Source organism: Apodemus sylvaticus, chromosome 1 (genome assembly GCF_947179515.1).
Source record: "Apodemus sylvaticus chromosome 1, mApoSyl1.1, whole genome shotgun sequence".
In the NCBI taxonomy this organism is placed as follows: Eukaryota; Metazoa; Chordata; class Mammalia; order Rodentia; family Muridae; genus Apodemus; species Apodemus sylvaticus.
Window position 1 is genome coordinate 39,147,462 of NC_067472.1, and position 23,656 is coordinate 39,171,117.

Here is a 23,656-nt window from a genome sequence, read left to right on the forward strand (position 1 = left end):
ATGATGTGTATAGAGGTCAGAGAACAACTTGCAGGAGTCAGTTCTGTCCTTCTACCATGTAAAACCTGGGGATCAAATTCTAGTTTTCATGATGTCTGGCATGCACTTTTACTTGCTGAGCTATTTCACCTTTGAGGGAGATCTTAATGAGACTATTGGATATGATTAGTCTCTTTCTTGAACTTACTATGTACATAGTCCAAGATAATCATGAACTTTGGACTCTCCTGTCTCTGGTGCTGGGATTATAGGTATTAGCCATCACTCTGGGTTTATGCGGTGTTTAGGAATTCATGCTTGGAGGGCAGTCATGCTGCCAGCAGAGCTACCTCCCAGCTTCCCTCATGTCTTTGGTTTTCACATATGTCTGCTTCTATGTGAGACTTTCTTTGAGTCCATCTTCCTTAGAATTCATGAGTTTCTTTAAAGTTGGAAAGTTTGGGGCTATTTGTTTCTTCAGTATTCTTTTTACCTCCTCACCTTCTGATACTGTATTGCATTTTTGATATACCAAAGATCTCTACAGTTTTGTTCTTTTTCTTTTGTCTGTTGCTCTCAAACTACATAATCTTGGTTGACTTTGTTTAGTTTACTTATTCTGTGTTAGACTTTTTTAGATCTACTTTTTGAGTCCTGCTAACAAAACTTCATTTTGATTTAGAAAACTTCAATTCCAGAATTTCTTTTTTTTAAAGATTTATTTATTTATTATGAGAATACATTGTAACTATCTTCAGACACACAAGAAAAGGGCATCAGATCTTATTACAGATGGTTGTGAGCCACCATGTAGTTGCTGGGAATTAAACTCAGGACCTCTGGAACAGCAGTCAGTGCTCTTAACTGCTGAGCCATCTCTCCAGCCCCCAATTCCAGAATTTCTAACTGGAAATTCTGTTTTTGTATTGTATTCTAACTGGAAATTAGTTTTTGTATTGTTTGTTTTTAGTGTCTGGTATAGTGAGTATATTGATAGTATATCTTTAATGAAACTTACTGTTTCTTTTAGATAGTGAGAGACCCCCTAACTCAATGTTTTTTAGACCTCTAACAACTAGCCCAGCACAGAGTAACTTGTTTTTCTGCTTTCAGCTTGAGAAAGATAGCCCGCCCAGTTCTAGTTCCAAAGTTTAACTATACAATGCCCCAAAGACATTTGCTCCAGATAATCTCTAACCTTCCTTAAGGCATAAACTATTGCCAGACTTCCTCATTCTGTACTTCCCCATTCCGTGCATGTTTTGTCTTCCACCCTTTGCCTTGTGAATTGTGTCCTCCAACCTTTGTCTTGTGATTTTTTTCCCCTTTAAATACCCCTGACTTCAGTTGCACGGGGTCCCACAGTCCTCTACCCCTGTGTGGTATATGGTTGTGGACCCCAGAGCTCTGAAATAAAAGAAATCCTCATGTTATTTCATCGAGACCATTTCTCACGAGTGATTTGGGTGTTACCTTCCGAGGCGTGGGGTGCTGGGGCACCCTCGGTTTTGGGGGGTCTTACAATAGGATTTTCTTATGTTTGTAAAATATAAATAGATATTTTAAATAAGATCTTTAGTCTTCTCTAAGTCCATTTATGGTCTTACTTGGGTATTTTTCTGTTACCTATTTTTTCTTTTTTCTTTTTTTCTTTTTTTCCTTTTTTTTCCTGTGTGGCTGCCAACCTTTCTTACTACTTAGAATGAATTGATCAGTTTTGGTTTTTGGTCAAAAGTGCAGTTTAAATAAGAAAATATGGCAAATATAAAAATTAATTCTCTTCTTCCATAAAAGCTTGATGTTCTCCCTCATTGATGATTAATGTCTGCTTGTTGTAGTGCTGGGACTAAAGGTGCCTTGTCACCACTTCCTTAGTCTTTAAGGAAGATTGGCTTTTAAGTCACCTGGGCAGCCCTCTTTAAATGCCTGGGGCTGTTATGCCGGCCAGGCTTTGGAGAGTGGGTTTGGTAGGCTGTCCCCTCAGCACTGAGTCCAGGCAAGTTCTGACTTCCAGTGTTTTTCTTTTTTAATAACTGTTGCCTGGACGTTAATAAACGTCTGGTCATTTCCACTGCAAATATGCACATCTGTTCAGCTCTTGCTTCCTGTTTTTATAGAGGTAAAGGTAAAATAGGCAGTCCTGTTCATGTGAGCACTACTCTGGACTCCAGGTACTTCCAGAGAAGTAAATGAACAGCTCAATCCTCGTTTCTCTTAAGATTTTTGCTTTGTTTATTGTTTTCTATAAATGTTGTTATTGTCCCTCATCATCAGGCAGCTGTGATACTCAATAATTCTGCTGATTGTTTTTGACAGATAAGTTCAGGAATAAAGTTGCTTTGCACTGGTAACCTGTGAATTAGATTGGAGAAAGACAAGCCTTATGAATACTATTTTCTAGGAAAGTGTCATATAGAGCAAATAAATGACAGTTTCCCAAAAATCATTGGGCTGCTAGCTTTTACAGTCGGTGTGGGTTATTTTCAAGACTATGGCAAAAGTAGGGAGACAAGCTGGATTTGGGAATTGGGCAGGGTTAAGACTTTACAATATTTGGCCTGGATTTGGTTTGGCTAGTAAACACTTTTCAGTGGGCTGCAAACATTAGATTTGTGACCATTCATTGGTTTTATAAAGAAGGTTGTAGAGTTCATGACTTCACTATTCCCGATGAAATTTAAATCTTTTCTAAATCTAGAAAAGTGTTGCTGGGTTTTTAATAAGAATTGTGTTAAACCTTGGGGGAGAATTGACCTTTTTACTGTTTTGAATCTTCCAGTCTAGGAACACGGTATGTGTCCATTTATTTAGAGTTTTGGTTTCTTCTGTCAGCATTGCCTGTGTTCTGCACACATCTCATCTGTGGTTTGTTAGATTTAAATCTTAGTCTCTCCATTCCTTCTCTGTGGATTTTTAAAAATACTGTTTCACATGTAAATAGAAATACCTTTGAGCTTCTTTTGTGTTCAGTTTCCTTTTCTTGCTCCACTGGTTAATATTTCTAGTACTGTTGAGTAAACGTAATGAGTATAGACTGTCTCATTTTGACCTTAGGAAACATTGGATTATTGGATTTCCACCATTAAGTGCGTATGTTGTAGGCTTTTTTTGGTTTGGTTTGGTTTTTTGGGTTTTTTTTTTTTTTTTTTTTTTTTGGTTTTTTGGATTTGGTTTTTTCGAGACAGGGTTTCTCTGTATAGCCTTGGCTGTCCTAGAACTCACTCTGTAGACCAGGCTGGCCTCGAACTCAGAAATCCACCTGCCTCTGCCTCCCAGAGTACTGGGATTATAGGCGTGCACCACCACCTCCTGGTTGTTGTAGGCTTTTATAAGTAGAATGAACTTTATCAGATTCAGGATGTTTCTCTACAGATGGCTTTGTTTCTGAAACCTTATATTTTGAATTAAAACTAAATTTTTGTCTTTGTCTCTATTAATGTTTGTATTGTTTTCTTTAGGTTTTTTATCTTTATATTAAGTTTTTATCAATTTTTGAATAGCAAATCTACCTTACTTCCCCAACATGAACCCCACTTGATAGTGGTGTATAAATGTGCATTTGTCTTTTTCGTATGTGAATGAATTCTACTTGTTAACATTTTGGGGTTTTTTGTTTTGTTTTGTTTTTGTTTTTCGAGATAGGGTTTCTCTGTGTAGCCCTGGTTGTCCTGGAACTCACTCTGTAGACAAGGCTGGCCCAAACTCAGATATCCTCCTTCTCTGCCTCCCAAATGCTGGGATTAAAGGCGTGCACAACCACTGCCCAACTAACATTTTGTTAGTAGGTTTTTCACTCTGTAGTTTTCTTTTTCATTATGTCTGTTTAGGGATTTGGATAATAACACTCATTTCTTTTTCTATTTAACATGCATATTTTTATTCTTGACAATTGCATACACAAACAAACACACATATATATATTCCTATATATACTCATACATATTATACATAATCTATATATAAATTTTGGTCATCTCTATCCCCATCTCCCTCTTTCTCCTCTGTCTCCTCCTGAGACCCTCCCTCCTTCTCAACAAGTTCCCCTTTAACTTTGGTATGCTTGTGTGTATGTGTGTGGGCGAATAACACTCTTCTTAAAGTGAATTGGGAAGTGATTTTGAAAGGGATTGTGTATAGAACTAGTCTTAATTCTTTAAATATTTTACATAATTGTTTTATTTTTAATATTAATATACATTTATGTGGGAGCAGGGATGAACACTCACGTGTCAAACATGTTTGAAGAAGTCAAAGGAAAATTTGTGGGCGTCAGTTCGTTTCTCCTACTACATAGATTCCAGCGATCAAATGAAGTCAGGTTATTGGGCGTGGTGGTGGGTACCATTACCAACAGAACCATCTTACAGGCTCCCTAGGAATTTATTTTAGTATTATGAATTTAATTTCCTAAATGCGGCTTTCAGGTTGTTCAAATAGTCTCTGTTTCATATTCTTTTAAGTTTATGTTGCTTTCTTTTAGAAAGCAAATCTGTTTGTTCTGTTCAAATTGTCAGTTTTTGTGTGTGTCTATATCTAGAGGCTGTAGTAAAACCCATGTGTTATTTCATGGAAACATATTGTATTTGTTCCAGTTTTTCTCCAGTTCTTTCCAGTTCCAGTTCTTCTGGAAGTTTGTGAATTTCACTGACTTACCCCTCTCAGTCTTACTGCTTTCCAGTTTTATTTTTCCTCTTTCTTTTTTTTCTTTCCCTTCTGCTGCTTGATGTGGTTTCATTTGCTACTTTTCAAGGTTCTTGCGCTGGAAGCTCCCGATCTGGGGCAGTGTGAACACTCGCTCTACGCTCTCCTTCTCTCACTGCTTGAGCTCTGCCCTACACATTTTGATGTGTTGTAATTTTACTTTCATTTAGTTCAGTGTATAAATACAGTTTATTCTGTTTTCCAGTTTTCTTAGGGTTAAAATTTATTTAATCTATTTTCCACTTAATAGACATAAAATAGTTTCTTTGTGAATATTAACTAATCTGTAACTCTTTGTGTTACACTCTTGTATATCTTTGTGTTTGTACACATGTGGGGAGGTATATACAGTGTGCATGTAGAGGTGAGAAAACAGCAGGGCTCAGCCCTCACCTTCTGCCTTGTTGAAGACAAGTTGTCTTTTGTGCTTGGCCATTGCATATGCTAACCTGGCTAGCCCATGAACTTGAAGATTTTCATGTCTCTGCCACAGTAGGAACACTGGGATTACAGAAGTACAGGTTGTACATGGGTTCTGGACTTCCATCTTAGTTAGGTTTCTATTGTGGTGATAAAGGCCATGACCAAAAGCAAATTGGGGAATAATAGGTTTATTATCATCGGAAAATGAAAGGCTACTATACCTCACTGAAGCAAGTCAGGGCAGGTCTCAAGGCAAGAACCTAGAGAAAGGACCTGAAGCAAAACCCATGATGATCCCTGTGCACTGGCCTGTGCCTCATGTTTTTCTCAACTTGCTTTCTTATAAATCCCAGAATCACCTTGCAGGGATGGCGCTGCCCCCACACCTGTGCCCTCCCATATCAGTCATGCATCAAGAAAACCAATACACAGTCGCCTTTCTCAGTTATTCCCTGGTAACTCACTTGTGTCAAGTTGGCAAAAGCTGTTCAGCACAGGCTCTGCCTCAGTCCTTACACTTGCTCAGCGCATGCTCTATTTACCCTCTGAGCTGTCACCTAGCCACTTGGTTTATTTATTTATTTATTTATTTATTTATTTAGGTATGGCCATATGTTTTTATTTCTCTTGGGAAATTTTCTTATATTTTATGGTTGTGAGTCTAGCCTTTAACGGCTGAGCCATCTCTCCAGCCCTTGGGAAATTTTCTAAAAGTGCATTTAGATTAGACTGTGTTTTCTAAGACATTTGATAATTTATTATAATAGTAATTGATAAAGCATAGCTTGGGGCTCTTTCTAAAGTCATTATAAATAAATTGAAAAACTCTTCTGAAGTAGTCTTAGAGGGGTTAAATTTAGGTGTTTATAGGAACTGCTTTTACCTTGTGAAATATGAAGACTACAGATGTGCTGAGTTTAAAGTATAACAAGAGAAAGTACTCTAATTTTAAACTAACTATTCTCTTAATAGAGTATGGGCAAGGACATGAGCTTACTTAATAGAGGAAGACAACTGGAAGGCTTGGCAGTGGTGAAATGAGAGGAATTTACATAAGGATTCAAATGTGTTAATGGTCAAAGTTTTAACTACCATTTTTGTGATAACTGTAAATTTAAAATGAGGCCAGCTTTTCAGGATGTCTTACAAGTCACAGAAGAGATATGGTTAGAATTAAGCTTATTTTTTAGTATGTCATGAGTTAAGGATCAATGGGCCTTAGCAACGGAGTGAATGACTGGCAGGTTACAGAACACAGCTGGTTAAAGAAATAAAGGAAAAGATGGATTGAGATGGTAGAAAGTATGTCAGTAGACTACAACACCCTGTGGATTTTTTAATGAATAGGTAGACTAGGAATACCAGGCTGAACATAGTGGAAAGAAGGAAATAATTTTCAAAAACTAGGATTGCAGAAATACAGTTTCGGAAGCTGTGTGATTTTTGGTGATTTACATTGTCTATAGTAAAAGGGAAATATCTTGGAAGTTTAAGAAGAAAAGAAACACAGACCGAAAAGATTGACTTTGAGTGTTTAGGTTGAAGTCACATGACCATAGGCATAATGATGGATTAAAGAAGACAGTGATTCAGGTGCCAGAATGATCAGTCTGTAAGTAGTAAGAGAGGACTTTGAGGGAAGTAGTTAATTCACAACAGGATGATGGGTAGCCAAGTCTGATCTCATGGTATTAAAAGAATCTGAAACAATGCATTAAAAGAAGAAGGACTCATTGCCATCAGGGGGCCTCCGTCCTTGGCTTTAAACCTGAAATAAAGGTTTATGCCAGTCATTACTGGAGAGAGCTCTGTACAGAAGTATCTTTCAGAAATATTCACATTTCAGCTAGAGTAACAAAGTACATTCAGAGAGATTGAGCAACACAAGAATAGGACCTGATAAAACCTGGAGAGATGAGGTTGTAAGTGTGCTGAAGTTCAACATCAGAACCGGTCATGGTGGGACCGATGTGGTTATTGACAATATTGATAGTTTGCTGGACGAGGGACACAAGTATGTCACAGTTGAGAAGACGTAGTCAAGAACTGAGGTGTCGTAGACGGATTTCTGTTTTTTAAGGTCCACAGTAAAGACCATCTTTTAGCAAACTTTTTTGCTAATGCACTAGATATTCTTTATTTTCTTCTCTTTTTTGTAATAGCACGATGCTGGGAGTACACATGTATGATCAGTTTCTTGTCTCTGTGGATTTGGACTTTTTCATGTGTTCTGTGGATTTGGACTTTTTCATGTGTTCGGTGTTAGCTTGTTCTTATACTTTGACATGCTCACTTATTCTTCTGAATGGCTTAGATTTTTTTGTGTTTCATGGATGAACATTGATTTCTTGTCTATTTTTTAAGTGTGTGTGTGTGTGTATACATAAAAACATTTCTCCGTGTTTGATATAGTAGACAGGATTTGGCATATGTTTAATTTCTTGATAGTACCAAATTTAAATTTTCAGAAAGAAATTTCTAACAATAGGGAATTAAGATGTGGTGCTTTCATATGACAAAATATGATACTGGTGTAATACTTCCATTATAAATTATTTTTATTTGTTCTATGTATTTTCCATATTCCTTATCATTAATTTATTGTAACTTTTATAATGGAGAACAGGAGGAAATAAATATGACTTAGAAATAAAACTGGTTAACAGCATATGCAGTGTGCTAACATAATTTAATTCAATGCAGCCTTATAGTTATAAAAGCAAATTAAATGTATATATTTATATGTATCTTTTTTTTTTTAGATTTATTTTTTAATGTATATGGTGTTTTTTGCCTTTGTATGTCCGTGCACCATGTATGTTCCTAATGGTCTAAGAGACTAGAAGAGTGCTCTGGACCCTCCTAAACTGTTTCAGATGTTGTGAGCTGCCACGTGTGCTAGGAATCAAACCCAGCTCCTTCAAACAAGTTCTTAACCACTGAGTCATTCCTCCGGTACCCTATTTAAAGAAAATGTTTTTGATAAACTATGATATTAATTAAATTTTGTTGACAACAGGTGGCCAGCCAATATATCTTATTTTAAAAATAATTTATTCTGGATTAAAAGTCAAAAGTTTAAATATAAAGATTCAATGTTAACTTAAAGTGTTGGTAAAAAAAACATGTAAGGTTCTGATGTGAAGATTCTTAGACCCAGCCCCAGGTTTCCTGTGTGCTAGATTAGTCAGCTCTTAGTGAGCACCATGCCCTTGTTCTCGGCAATATAAACAAAAGTTCTGCAAAACTCAAACAGACTAGAAGAAAACAGTCTCAGCGCTAACCTACTTGTGCTTTTCAGATTAAGGAGCTTCAGCAGGCATTGACAGTCAAGCAGAATGAAGAGCATGACCGGCAGAGGAGAATCAGTAACACCCGCAAGATGATCGAGGATCTGCAGAGTGAGCTCAGGATTGCTGAGAACTGCGAGAGCCTTCAGCCTCAGATCGATGCCATCACGAATGACCTGAGGCGAGTGCAGGAGGAGAAGGCGCTATGTGAAGGCGAGATCATTGACAAACAGAGGGAAAAGGAAATGCTGGAGAAGCAGAAACGGAGTAAGTTTCCTGGAGGGAAAGAATAGTTTATGAAATGGGGACTTGCTTATTTTCCCTGACTTTCACCCCTCAAACGTATTTACCATGGGTGTATTTTAATGTGTTTCTCTGAGTGCTGGGTACATACAGTTGAAAGGAGCTCAGGAAGAGACCCACTCTTAACTTCTAGCAGTATTAGTAATGCTGGTATTTGTTATTTAAATAGTAGTCAATGTTAAGTAAACATTTTTATGCTTAAGTACTGAATACTGTATGTTATCTCTGCTTTCTGTTTTCAAATCTAAAGTTTTATTGAGTACCATAATTGTACTTTCTTAGCAATTAGACTTTTAAACTTATTTACCGCTAGGTTCATTATAATTGAGTTGCCTCTTAAAGGTTTAATTTGCTTTTTTTTCTGAAAATAGCATTTATTGTAGTGTATCTTTAATTTAAAAATAAGTTGTCATTATTTATGTAGCTGGGCATACATTTACTTTTAGGCATACATGAAGATCAGACAATCTTTTGGAGTTGGTTTTTCTTCTTAATCACTGTACGTAGGATATGAGGATCAACCTGAGGTCTGGGGGCTTGTGATGAGCCCTCTCATCCTCTGACCTTTCTCACCAGTCTAGCGGTTCCTTAAATTTGTAAAGAGAAAAATTCAACCATTTTTTGTATTGTTTTTTGAATTCTGCATCTTGCTATCTGCTTGCATCTAAGCAGATTGCTTCCAAGGCCATCTCCATGGTCCTCATGTGGTATCTGTCTCAGTCTTCTCCTTCACTGAACAAATCTATTCCTGAATTCCATTATCTCCTCCTACTACTTTCTTTTATTTTTCTTAGATTTGTAGATAACTTGCTAAGAATAGATATTGATGATTAATTTCAGTGTTTTTGTATTACTTAACATTTTAAATTTAGTATCTCTTTATTGATTTTGTTATAGATTTAGTTCCACATTAAAGGCATTTACTTTCTGAAGAAGAAAAAAACCTCCTATGCCCCTTGCCACTGTCTTTTCTTATTTCTAGGTAACCTGCTTTTCAGTAGCTTCAGATCACTTAGGTTACACTTAGGTGTTATATAATTTTAGAAAGACTTTAAGATATTTGTCCTAAGTGGTATTTTTATACCCTTTATATTTAAGATATTCTGTATTGCTTAGAAGTTGATATACTAATGTTTTCAGAGTGATATTTTTCTTTCCAATTACAGGTGTGAGTGATCATATCATACGTTTTGACAATCTTGTGAATCAGAAGGAAGATAAGCTGAGACAGAGGTACCGGGATACGTATGATGCAGTCTTGTGGCTGAGAAATAATAGAGATAGGTTTAAACAAAGAGTCTGTGAACCCATAATGCTCACGGTAAGAAATGTTATTCATTTTGTGACATCTGTTAGTTTTATTATTAGGGTTATTGTAGATTTTTGTTAGTGTACGAATTCTTATTCTTGCTAAGACCTTGGTTTTCTTTGTTGGATTTGTAATCACTGTGAGGCTGAATCCATACTTAAGCTTTCTAACATGCCCTTCAACCAAAATGTTATATAAACTGAATTTTTCCTAGAAAGCAGTTTAAAACTAGGGAACCAGTCTATAAACCAATCTATAGTGTTCAATCTAGAAAGTACTGCCATGAAAACATAAAAACCTTAGTTTAGTTATCAAAGCTTATATAAAAGGGAGGGTGAAAGAAGGTAGGTGTGGCATGCCTGCAGTCCCGACCATAAGTATAACTAAATTTACAGCTCCGATTCAGTGAGAGACCCTCTCAAAACCAGATAAATTGGAGTGAGGTTAAAGGAAGTACCCGACATCTACCCCTGGCATACACACACACACACACACACACACACTACCCCTGGCATACACACACACACACACACACACACACGCGCGCGCGCGCGGGGGAGGGGGGGGGGCTGGGGATTTTCTAACTAGGATCCTGTATAAAATAAAGTTTCTTGACTAAGTTTTAGATTATAGTATTAGATGAAAAATTGCTTAAGAAGTGGGAAACTGCTACACTTGACAAGATAAACAAGAAAATTATCTATTTAGAGCACTCTGAGATTTCAGAGAGCACTCTGAGGATTTGCGAATGAAGCAAGTAATTGATATCATACAATAGATAGCTTTGACGACTGAGTCATCAGGAATACAAAAGCTGTAGCGATTTAATGAGGGTTGGTCATAAATTTCATGGCATAATTTCTATCAAACTCTCAGGTGATTAGTTTGGCTTTATAAAGGGATGTAAGAATAAGAAAACACATTCCTTAATAGTAATATACTAGATACAGATACATAAGATTAGAACTCCCCAAATAACCTCTAAGAATTGTTTGCACTACATATTTTTTGTTTGATAATAATAGATCTTTATAGAATTCATGTCAAAGTCTATCTTCTCTAGCCTTTATTAATAATAGCATAGGTTCAACTATCTTAATATTAGTAAAATTAATATTTGTAATACGTTCTTTTCTTCACAGTTACATGTACCTGTAATCTCAGTTCTCAAGAAGCTGAGACAGAAGGATTGAGAGTTTGATGCTAGCCTTAGCTACATAACAAGTTACATTCTAGCCTGGGTAACAGTAAAATCCTGTCATCTAAAACCAAACAGAAGCAACAGCAAAGAGAATATTTTTCCAAAATTAAGAAGAGAATTTATATTTAGTATATTCATGTTGTTTTGATCTAATAAGGAATGAAAAAAAAACCCTTGCTATGAGTTATAATGCAATTACAGTTATTTGCTTGTTGCAAAAAAACAAAAAACAAAAAAAAAAACTCAGTAATAGTTCAGAACTTAGGTTTGCTATCTATTTGTCTTAACTAGCCCATATCACTGGTACAGTGATATGATAGGTAATATCACTAGCTGGAGTATATTTACATCTCGGCGTCTATGACAAGATGCACGCTACTTCTATGTGGTGCTTTCACCTAGCTTCTCTTTCCACCCAGATCTATATGTACCTAACCTTCATTTCTACTTGAAAATGAACCTCCTTGTCAAGTTAAGAGTATGTACATTGAAAATGTCAAGATACTTGTCAGTATTTCAGTTCCATCATATATTTCTGACAACTCCAGTCTAGAACTGGAAAATGTACAAAGGAGTTATTGGTATTATTTTTATTACCATAGTAATATTTATAATCACAATTATACCTTGTATTAACATAATGTGCATAAAGAGGAAAATTTATAAAGATACTGGTAGGTAAACTAAATCACCTCTAATTCTCACAGTAGAATATAGTACAACCATTTAAATATTGCTGTGGAGTCTGGGGTGATAGTTCATTTGGTAAAATGCTTGCAAAGAACTGAATTTAATCCCCCAGAACCCATGTGTAAAAGCAGCCGTGGTGGTGTGCTTATAATCCTAGCATTCAGAAAGTGGAGGCAATGGATCTCTGGAGTTCTCTGCCATCCAGTCTTTTTTCTTTGGGAGTACCAGGCCATTGGGAGATCTTGCTTCAGAAAATACGATGGATGACATCTGAGGAGCAATGATAATTGTCCTCTGACCTCCATTTACACACATATATATGAACCTGCACATATACATACACAAACAATGCTATTAGGTTAGGGTTAATAATAAAGCATATGGCACTTAATGAACTATAAAACAAGTTGAATAGGGTTTATAGAAATTTTTCATTTAAGAAGTTGTAAAACAGAAAGTTACATTAACCAGATGATCTGAAGATCTGTATGTCTACTGTACTTGCCAGTCTGAATTTTATTACTTTGTGAAGGTGTAACTGTAAAATTCTTTGAAAAACTTGGACAAATATTATTTCCACTGAATACCACAAAGAACAGAACAGTATCCTAAGATACAGAAAGCTAAAAAACCAGTAGTTTATAAAATTTTACTTGAGGATATGTATTATACCTGGGTTTTTAAAAAAAAAGTCACTTTTAGGATTTCACAAACTGGGTAGTGACCAAAATAACTATTTGTGAGATTTCAAAGAACTGAATGGCCATGTTGTGAACTGTTTATACAAGACAGAGGCTTTGGTTCTCAAGTGGAAAGATATTTCTAATAAATACACCCTGGAAAAACATGAGAACCAAGTCCTACACTGGTTAATCCATAGCAATTATTTTTGTCCATTCTAGAAGTTGAAGTGAACATCAGCCTACATTTTTCTTAATTTGCACTTTTTACCATAAAGTAATTGAGTATGAAAAATGTGAAATGACAGATACCAAATGTTTATAGTATGCATGCTTGGTGATCATATTTTATAGTGCTTGTTGTCTGTACTTGATATTTTCTAGAAAGTAGTATTGGTCAGTGTTTATATAACAAACCTTTTTTTAAAACCATACTTTGTTTTGAGCAGTATTAGAAATTGAATGTAGGGTCTAATGCATAGTAGAGAAATGCTCTCCCACAGAGCTATACCCCCAAACCAGAGCCCTAGTTAAAAATAGCATGGTTCATTATAGCATCCTGTGTAAATAAATACCTTGTTGGGCTGGTGAGATGGCTCAGTGGGTAAGAGCACTAACTGTTCTTCTGAAGGTCCTGAGTTCAAGTCCCAGCAACCACATGGTGGCTCACAACCATCTGTAAGGAGATCTGACTCCCTCTTCTGCAGTGTCTGAAGACAGCTACAGTGTACTTACATATAATAAATAAATAAATCTTTTAAAAAAAAAAATACCTTGTTGTTTATCCAGCTCTCCTATAAAATCTTCTAGTGCCATTGTTAATGAGAATTGTATGATGGCTTGCTTTTCAGTTTGCTTATTCATGATAATAAAGACTTAGTATTCTTGAAACAGTTCTTCCCCTTACCGTCTTAATATCTCCCATAGAATTGGGCCACTTGTGCAATAGTGTCTAATTAGTAAATAGTTTTTAAACATGTTAGTAAAAAGTGTGTGTGGTGGTACTTGCCTGTAACACCAGTACCTATAAGGTTGATATGGGAGCAGCACAAGCTACACAATGAATTTCAGGTACAGTTTCATAGTAGGAAACCCCCAAAACCCAAATAAGTAGGTTTGTGTTGGAACGATGTAAACCCTTGACTTCTCAATGTCTCTGATAGCTGATTGCCATGACAAGTTTTTTTCCACGAGTCTAAAGAAGGCTTTGTTATGGTTTTGTACCTATCAGCCAAGTAGAATAGGAAGTTATGTCAAAATTAAGAAAAATACTAAATTTGTGAAAGATGAGAACTGTTTGTATTTGTAGGTAGCAGTCTCTGTCTTTCAGTGATTTAACCAGAAGGAAGCTAAAGCTGTTTCTATGAAAATTTAAAGCTCATTGGAGAGGAGATCCTCATGTATGTGCTTGTTCTGAGTACCAAGTGAAATGTTTTGAAATTACTCAACAGTAAATTTATTCTAATTAAATAAATCCAAGATATATATATATATATGCACTCTTAATAGTACATTTCAGGAAAACTAATTTCTTCTTTTTTATAGATTAATATGAAAGATAATAAAAATGCAAAATATGTTGAAAATCATATTTCATCAAATGACTTAAGAGCCTTTGTGTTTGAAAGTCAAGAAGATATGGAGATTTTCCTCAGAGAGGCAAGTACTAACCAATAATACACTCTGATTGACAAGGTACCTTCCGATTTTCTCCTTTATGGGCTTGTAGTTTCTCTGTAGTTTCTCAAATATCACCTTCCATATCAATACACTTACTCTTTTATGTAGGAAAAAAAACAAACAAAACATTTTAGAATAATCTGTCAATCACAAATAAAATGCCTCCATTCTGCTGTGTGTGTTTGTGTTTGTGTGTGTGTGTGTGTAGGGGAGTGGTTTAGTTTGGGTTTTGTTATTATTTTGGTTTCGTTTGCATTTTGTTCTTTTTGGAGTCTGGGTAGGTTTTTGGTTCCTTTGTTTATTTTTTTTGAGACCAAGTTTCTTACTCACCAGGAACTCACCAATTAGGGTAGACAAAGTCTGAAAGGCCTGCCTGTCTCTACCTCCCCAGCACTGGAATGACAAGTGTCCAGCCCTATCCTCCTCTCCTTTTATTTGTTCTCTGGGGATCAAACTCAGGTTCTTGTGCTTACAAGGCCCACACTTTACCCCAGGCACAATCTCCCTAGCTCAGTGTATGCCTTACATATCTTTTGGTGAATGTTTGCTTTATGGACTCTTAGATTCTATTGCTGGGAAGAAAGAGCATGACCTCAGCAACTCTTTTAAAGGACAGCACTTAATTGGAGCTGGCATATATTTCAGAGATTCAGTCCATTATCATCATTGCAGGAAGCATAGTAGCACCCAGGCAGATGTGGTAGCTGAGTATTCTAAGTCTGGATCAGCCTGCTGGAGAGAGAGAGAGAGAGAGAGAGAGAGAGAGAGAGAGAGAGAGAGAGAGAGAGAGAGAGAAGAGGAGAGGAGGGGAGGGGAGGGGAGGGGAGGGGAGAGGAGAGGAGAGGAGAGGGGAGAGAGGAGAGAGAGAGGCTTGAACATTTGAAACCTCAAACTGCCTGTGACACTTCTCCAACAAGGCCACACCCTGTAATGCCAGCCCCTGAGCATTCAAATATGTGAGCCTAGAGGGATCAATCTTATTCAAACCACCACATGGCCTTTGGCTATTCAGAATGGGTTTCCAAAGTTCAATTTGAATTGTTTATATATTAAGATTCAGTGAGAGGGCGTTTTGATTTGTTTTGTTTTTGAAGTAGGCAGGCCTAGAACTCCAAGGATCCTCTCATTTCAGCCTCTCCCGAAGTGTTGCAACTACAGTACACACCACTGAGCCACTCCAGCTTTTTTTTTCAAATTTCTGTTTTAAAAAAATATATACAATATATTTTAGTGATATTTTTACCATCCCCAGTTCCTCCCAAATCCTCTCCATCCAACATCCTGTTCTCTCTCACTAAACAAAAGGGGCAGGGCATGCACACGGGTAAAATAGAAGAAAAAAATCAATAAAACCAACAGAAAATGCCAGGAGCAAACAGAGCACATAATACTCAGCACACACAACCGTGAGTCTATTTTATGTCAGCCAGCTGTTAAGCGTGGGGCCTCCTCTGGAGTGTGCTTCATGATCCATACCCAGAGATACTCTACTGCAGAAAACTGATTTATCATTTCCTAGCAAGTATCAGTTGCAAATAGCTTCTTGGTTAGGGGTGGAACTTTATATGTCCATTTCCCCTGTTGTGTGCTGACATTTTGATTGTACAGGGCCTCTGAACAGTCTCTGAGTTGTGTGTATCAGTTTTGTTGTGTCTGGAAGACACTGTTTTCTTGGAGTTATCCTACACCTCTGGCTCTTAAAGTCTTTTCATTCCTTTTCTGTGTATATCCCTGAGCCTTGAGGCAGGGAGGGGTTTTGATAAAAACTTTGGGAGAGTGCTTCACATCTGTCACTCTGAGCCCATTGTCCTGTTGTGAGTTTCCTTGTTATTTACCATCTCCTGCAAGAAGCAACATCTCTGGTAAGGGCTAAGAGAACTCTGCTCTTTCGGTGTCTTTTTCTCTCCTCCCATATCAATTTTTGTAACAGGGTCTCTTACTTAACATGTAGCTTACTGATTGGCTAGGCTGGCTGACCAGTAAGTTCTAGGGATTCTCCCGTGTTCTGTACTTATCCAGTGCTTTGGTTATAGATACATGCTGCTCTACCCAGCTTTTATGTGGATGTTAAGGCCATCTCTCTAGCCTCTCCCATTCAGTGCCTCACCCCCAACCCAAGGCTTCTGTTGCTTTCTCATAGTTCACTGGGTTTTTAATAAGAATTGTGTTAAACCTTGGGGGAGAATTGACCTTTTTACTGTTTCGAATCTTCCAGTCTAGGAGCATGGTATGTGTCCATTTATTCTATTTTCACTGGAATTTTTCCATGCATTTATAGTTGAATGATCAGCAAAAGGTTGAAATGGTTTAAGTATTCTAAAGCTTCTCACTGGACAGCATCCTGAGAATTACCCTTTCATTTACATAGCCATTCTAGTCATCCCAAATGCAATCCTCTGGTTTTTTTTCAAGCCACAGACTACATCTTTCTACCTAAATTTTCATTCCTGTATCTCTTCTGCTAGTTAATGGGATGCTCTCAGGTCGCAAGTCACATTGGCTCAGATCTTACTCAGTTCCATCCCTCAAATTTGTTGTCCTATTACTTTAAAAATGGTTGTCCAAAATTTTGCTTATAGTTTAAAATCATTATTTGCAAATAGATAAATCCCACACAAGATAATATAGTATTAAGAAAGTATAGCTCTGCCATCTATTTATTTTGAAGCCAATTTCAGACATCCTATTTCATCTGAAAATTCAGTACATATTTCTGAAGAAAAAAAAAGGATCTTGGTAGGTATAGGGGCACATACCTGTAATTCCAGTCCTTGACAGGCTGAAGCAAAAGATTGTAGGTTTGAGGCCACCCTGGGGTACATAGTGAGTTCCTGTCCACACACTGTCTCTTGAGTAGCAAAACCAAAGCAGAAAAACCCATAAAATAGAAAAGTTCATATTGACTTTAGGGTGGCTAAATGTTAAAGGAAAGAAATAAAAGATAATCTATTGTTTACATTTCTGATTACCCTAGCAATTTCAGTAGCAATATGGTGATTTTAAAAAATGATTTCAGTTAAACATATGGTAATTAATATTGTCTTTTTTTCTGGGTTCAGGTTCGTGACAATAAGAAGTTAAGAGTAAATGCTGTCATTGCTCCCCAAGATCTCGTATGCAGACAAAGCACCATCAAGATCTCTGAATGACTTAAAGTAAGCTGAAAGTATTATTGGAACTAATTTGAATACCGAATAATCTTAAGTGACTTTTAATTCTCCTTCACATGGTATGTTTGTTATAAGCTGTATTGTCTGTCTTAGGAGTTCTGCTGAAATCTAAAACTTGGAAAAGCTGAAGCTTAGGAATTTGTCAAGTAGCGTGTTCATGTTTCGTAAAGGTGATCTTTTAAATTGTGGAACAGTATTGAATTAGTTAAGGATATCTTTTACTAAAGGTAAAAGGGATAGATTAGCCATTAGAAATAGAAAGTTATGTATTGTTTTCTACAGCCAAAATAATTTCTGTAAAGGGCTAAATGTAAAGAAACACAGTTTCATACAATTATGTGTGAATATCTGGTCTTTGAATTTAAGGCATAAGCTTAACATTAAGGAAGAAAATAGTAGCACTGATTTTTTTTTTTTTATGTAAAAAGCCCTTTTCTTCTATTATTGCTAAAATGTGCATCTTAGTCACCTTTCTTTCTTCTTTGTTTGTTTCATTGTTTGGTTTGGGGGTGAGGGGTGTTGAGACAGGTTCCTACTGTATCGCTGTATCTGACCTGGAACTCAATATATAGACCTCACTGGCCTTGAACTTACAGAGATCCCCCCTGCCTCTGCCACCCTAGTGCTGAGATTAAAGATGTGTTTCTACCTCCCCCAGCTTTAGTTACTTTTGTATTGCTGTGAAGAGACACCATGACAAAGGCAACTTAGGGTCTTGTTGCGGGAAATATTAAAAAGAAACACCCCACTAACTCCACGCTCTCTCAATCCTGCCATCTTGGCAAGGCAACCTGTGGGGTTCCCTCGGGGTTATCTCGCTTCCACACAACTCTCCACACACTCATCACAAGGTTGGTCACCTCTCAACACCCAAATTCCCAGGTAGAGCAGGACTCTTAATGCTTAGTTAGCCAATTAGATTTATGTATAATTAAAATGACAGTTACATGATGCCAATTAAAAGTGATAAAGCTTTATCCCAATATTTCTAACTTTATAAAAACACAACAGAAAAAAGTCAGAAGCTGTCCTGGTTCTCTGGCCTGCCACCTCTCCTCCACTCGTAGCTCCGCCTCTCCTTTCCTGTCCAATCACAGTCCTTCCACTGCCCCAATGTGATTGGACAGGAAATATCCTGCAACAGGGTTTAATTAAGGGCTTGCTTTCACTTTCAGAAGATTAATAGAGTCCATGACCATCCTAGTGGGGAGTATGGCACCGAGCAGAGAGGCATGGACTATAGCAGTAGCTGAAAGCTTGTATCTGATTCACTGGCCCAGGGCAGAGAGAGAAACAGCCTGGTGTGGGCTTTTTAAGCCTCAAAAACCACCGCCAATGATACCTTCTCCAGCAAGACTGTTCCTCCTAATCCTTCCCAAACAATTCAGCCAACTGGGGACTGAGTAGTCAAACATGAGCCTATGGGAGCCGTTGTTATTCAGATCACCAACTCTGTATTTCACTTACTGCTTGTCAGCAGTCAGGATGTATATCCCTGAGTGCAAATGTATATACATGTGGAAAACAGCCTCAGGTGTCATTTCTCAAACTTTCCATCCTCAGGCCTTTTTTTGGTGTGTTAGTGTGTTGGTGTTATGGGGAAAGGAAGAAGTCTCCTGCTGGTCTGGAATTTACCAAGTAGGGTAGACTGTTGCTTGAGGCCCCAGTGTTCTACTGTCCATCACACCATTGGATTATAAGCCAGGGCCACCTTACCTGCCTTATGAGTTGTGGGTTTTGAACTCCACTGCACCTGCATGTTTTTGTTGTACTTACAAGACAAGCTTTTCGTCTGCAGACCCATCACTTTAACCCAATATTCAGGTTTTTAAAATAATATTTTTAAAAGAAAAACCAAATCAGCACTTTACTTTTCAGACAGTATGGATTTTTTTCATATCTTCGAGAGTTATTTGATGCACCTGATCCTGTGATGAGTTACCTTTGCTGCCAGTATCATATTCATGAAGTTCCTGTGGGAACTGAAAGGACCCGAGAAAGAATTGAACGGGTAAGAATGTAAACATGTAGAGACTCTCTACATTTTAAGTCGTGATGTATCATAAAACTGTGACAATTAATTAATATTTTACAACAAAAGTAAAACAAAGTTACCTGGAACAAGTTAATAAATCTGTTTGATTTTTAGAGAAATTGAATAAAGCTAAAATGTGTAATTCCTGGCTGCTCTTAGGTGATTCTGCCTTGCTTGATGAAAGTCTTGTATCCTAATGATCTTTCAAGTGCACTTAGCATACTAGACTGGGATATAGGTCTGTTCTGATAGGCTTTCACCTTTTTAAAGCTTTAACTGAAGACTATCTCCATACCCAAATGACTACTTTTCTATTTTTTTCTTTTTTTTTTTTCTTTTCTTTTTTGTTCTTTTTTTTTTTTTTTAGCAGATATATCCATAAGGTTTTTTGCAAGCAGAGACGGGTCAAATCTCTCTTAGAACCAACTTTTTTGGGAGGAGGAGGATTGGGTGGAGGTGGGGGATGTGTGAGGGTTTTGTTTTGTTTTTGTTTTATGAGACAGTGTCAAGTTCTCAGGCTTCCTTGAACTTACTCTGTAGCTGAGCCTGGGTCTTGAATTCCTCTCTCTTCTTACTCAACCTCTCAAATGCTGGGGTCACACTTGTGCAACACACATCCAACTTGAGCTGGTTACATTGTCTGTTGGCTTCCTTTACTTGAAATGCCCTTTTTGCTGGAAATACCTTCCCTCACTATTTTGTGTCAATTCAACCCCAGTTAAAACTTGTTTTCATGAAAATTCTTTTTATTTCAGATTACTCAAGATTTAGGATGCCAGCTTATAACCTATTTATTCATTATGCTTAAAGAGTCTTATCTCTTCATTTAGACTAGGAATTTCTCTGGTAAAACAAGCCTCAATAGTATTGATTATGAAGCTTCAGAGATTGGGGCGTGGGGTGGGAATCACAACAGCCTCTTGATAGAAGACAATCAAATCTAATGATATTATGGTGTTTAGAATGTTTTGATTTGCGAAAGTCTTGTATAAGCAAAGAAAAGTGATCAAAGAACAAAGGTCAAAATAAAAACTCTTTGAACTCTTATGAAAAGTATTTTCATCTAGTATTGTAAACATGGGGGGGAAAGTCTGAAATTATGTACCTTTGAACAATGCAGTGAAGGGGAGGAAAGTGTAAACCATTTAGCTGAGATAGCATAGTTCAGCACTGGGCACTGGGCTCTTAGGGTCTCCCAAACTTCAGGTCCTTTGGAGAGATGTCAGAGTGAAGTGAAAGCACAGCCTTCTTACTGCTTGGTTAGCTTTCTCATCACTCTGAAACCCTTTCCAAAACATTTACATAAGATACATTAACCATAGGTATATTGCTCTTAGAATATTCTCTATAGAATTCTTCGGGATTTGTTCTTAATTCTTTAGTCCTTTAAAGCATATATTATACTTTTTAATAAGATATTTATGAATTCCTGCTTTACATTACAGGTAATACAAGAAACGCGATTAAAACAAATTTATACAGCAGAAGAAAAGTATGTGTTAAAAACTTCTTTCTATTCTAATAAAGTTATTTCTAGTAATACATCCCTGAAAGTAGCCCAGTTCCTCACTGTTACTGTGGATCTAGAGCAAAGAAGACACTTGGAAGAACAGCTAAAGGTTGGTTCACTTGATTTAGTTAGTAAAATGTCAACTGGGGTTTTAAGACTTTAACTTTAAAAGGTTTTGTTAACAAGTTTTGAATATTCCATAGGAAATTAATAGAAAAACTGGAAGCAGTGGACTCAGGATTGGTAGTCTTGCGTGATACAAACAGGCATCTTGAGCTCAAAGACAATGAGCTAAGACTGAAGAAGAAGGAGCTTCTTGAAAGAAAAACCAAGAAAAGGCAACTGGAACAGAAAATCAGCTCCAAGCTGGCAAGGTATCTTGTAGCTCTCGATGGGAGTTCAGAAACACGTGCAGGAGTGTCTACTAGTGCAGTCGTGGAATGTCAGCAGTGGTTTATAGGAATTTCTAAGTTTTAATATCAGTGTTAAAATTGCAGTTGTGATGCATAGGGCAAAAGTCAGACTAAAGTGTTCTTTCCAGTCCTTTGACCCACTGAGTGCCTCTGAGTGTGTTTAAATTAGAATGCAGTTAGAAATTATATTCGTATAGGAAAATGACAGTTGTAGGTTCTTTCCTAAGGTTTGTGACCTCCAGCCACGAGTAATTGTCTAGGTTTTTAATACCAGGAATGAAATACCTCCTATTGATCAGGCCTTAAGTCCAATTAAGACAACTATTGGTTGCCTCTAATAGAGAAGTGCTACTATTCCACTGTTGAGGATTCTTTGTTGAGCTCATAAACATGACAGCATAGACTGGGGACATTTCACAAGGCCCCATCCATAAAGATCTACAAACAGTCAGTGGCTGTTGAGAAAGGAGGAATCTATTTTCACCTGCGAAGAGCTTCAGGATAGGTTATCTAATCTCAAGTGGTAAGCCTTAATATATCTACAAATGAGAAAACACTAAACAGACTCAGAGAGACAGACAGACAGACAGACAGATCTAGAGATATCATGAATTTGAGTGGGTGGGATAGAGTAGTTGGAGACGGGTGAGGGAGGTATATGGAAATGATGTGAATACAGTATTCCTACTAATTTCTCAAAAAATAAGATTAAAAAGCTGGGAAAATCAGAAAAGATATTTTAGTATATGTGCTGCCGAAGCGAGCACCAGAAAAGATATTTTAAAAGACAATAAAGTATATTACAAAAATTTTCTTTGCTTTTAATCTTTTTTAAAAGCAAATAGCTTCTTCCATTCTCTTTTTCAATTTTTAAACTTGTTTATCACCTTCAAGCTTTTACTTTAATCCTATCTTCAATTGTTGACAAACCATTTAAACTTTACTGTGTGACTCCTGTGGCTCCCTTGTTCAAGCTTGTGTAAGACTTTCCTTTTTTTTTTCTTTTTTTTTTTTTTTTCTTTTTTTTTTTGGTTTTTCGAGACAGGGTTTCTCTGTGTAGCCCTGGCTGTCCTGGAACTCACTCTGTAGACCAGGCTATCCTCGAACTCAGAAATACGCCTGCCTCTGCCTCCCAAGTGCTGGGATTAAAGGCGTGCGCCACCACCGCCTGGCAATTTAAGACTTTCTTATCAATGATTTTTGTCTATTACAGCTTATTACCTTTACTTCTGCCTTTATTCACTTTGGTGATTCTGTGGCGATGCCCTGCAGCGGTGGTTGGCCCCTCCATTCAGTTCATCCCGAACACTGTTTTACAAGTTTGGGGTGGATGGTGGGTAGGTTGGCTGGGTTTTGCCAGGCTGCACCCTGTGCTTCCTAAGACTGGCTTTGATAATTACTCAGAATCTGGATCTCCTTTCCAGCAACTCTCTCCTTGGACAACCCGGCTGTCCTTGTGGGTCTTATTTGTGACTACTAATACCCTCTGTCTCCTTGGAGCCACCCTGGTCTGCTGGAAAGACTGATTACTTAGTGTCTGTAATCCTAGGCGATTACTTAACTTTTCAAACTTTGTTTCTTAATCTTTAAAATTATTTTAATCATATTTTGTGTGGGTGGATGTAGTTCATATAGCCCAGGCTGGCCTCATGCTTGTGTAGCTGAGTTACCTTAAACTTGTGGTTTTCCTGCCTCTGCCTCCCAAGTGCTGGATTGTGTACCTGCACTCCTGATCAGTGCTGCTGTGGGGGATTGAATCCAATCTTTGTGCTTATTAAGTAAGCACTCCACCAACTGAGCTCCATTCCCAATCCTTGTGTTGATTTTTCTTTTGGCTTTTTACTTATGGGTCAGCTCTTCCTGGTTAAGGATTGTGTTTTATGAACAATGTCAGTATCAACCTATATTAATAAAAAATTTCTGGGCCAGGTATGTTGTGTGTTTTTTCTTCCAAGTTCAGACAGAGGAAGTTTCTCATCTGCAGTGCACAGGTGAAGAAGCTAAAGCTCCAAGTGTAATTGTCCAGTTCAGCTTCTCGATGGAGAACAATGGGGACTCAGACTTCCTTTCCGACCCCGTGTTCTGTGTCAGCACCATTACTGACACTAGACGTAGCTGCTTACGTAGCACCACAATATATTTTGATCCTGACTGATTGTATTAGGAGGTGCTTAATCTAGAAACTAGTACTTACACTTCTGATTACCATTATTACTATATAACCCCGAAAACTTCAGGGGACCTGAAGCTTTGGACTTGGTCCTTTGTTTAG

General features: G+C 37.3%; 1 protein-coding gene across 1 annotated transcript in view; it reads left to right on the top strand.

Moving 5' to 3' along the window:
• Smc5 (structural maintenance of chromosomes 5) overlaps positions 1 to 23,656 on the top strand; it is a 63,538-nt gene that overhangs the window by 22,499 nt on the left and 17,383 nt on the right. The window contains 9 exon segments of the mRNA XM_052188277.1: positions 8,405 to 8,660; positions 9,863 to 10,017; positions 14,122 to 14,235; positions 17,316 to 17,357; positions 17,359 to 17,411; positions 19,305 to 19,437; positions 20,907 to 21,080; positions 21,175 to 21,186; positions 21,188 to 21,345. Of these exon segments, the coding sequence (XP_052044237.1) occupies positions 8,405 to 8,660; positions 9,863 to 10,017; positions 14,122 to 14,235; positions 17,316 to 17,357; positions 17,359 to 17,411; positions 19,305 to 19,437; positions 20,907 to 21,080; positions 21,175 to 21,186; positions 21,188 to 21,345 (1,097 nt within the window).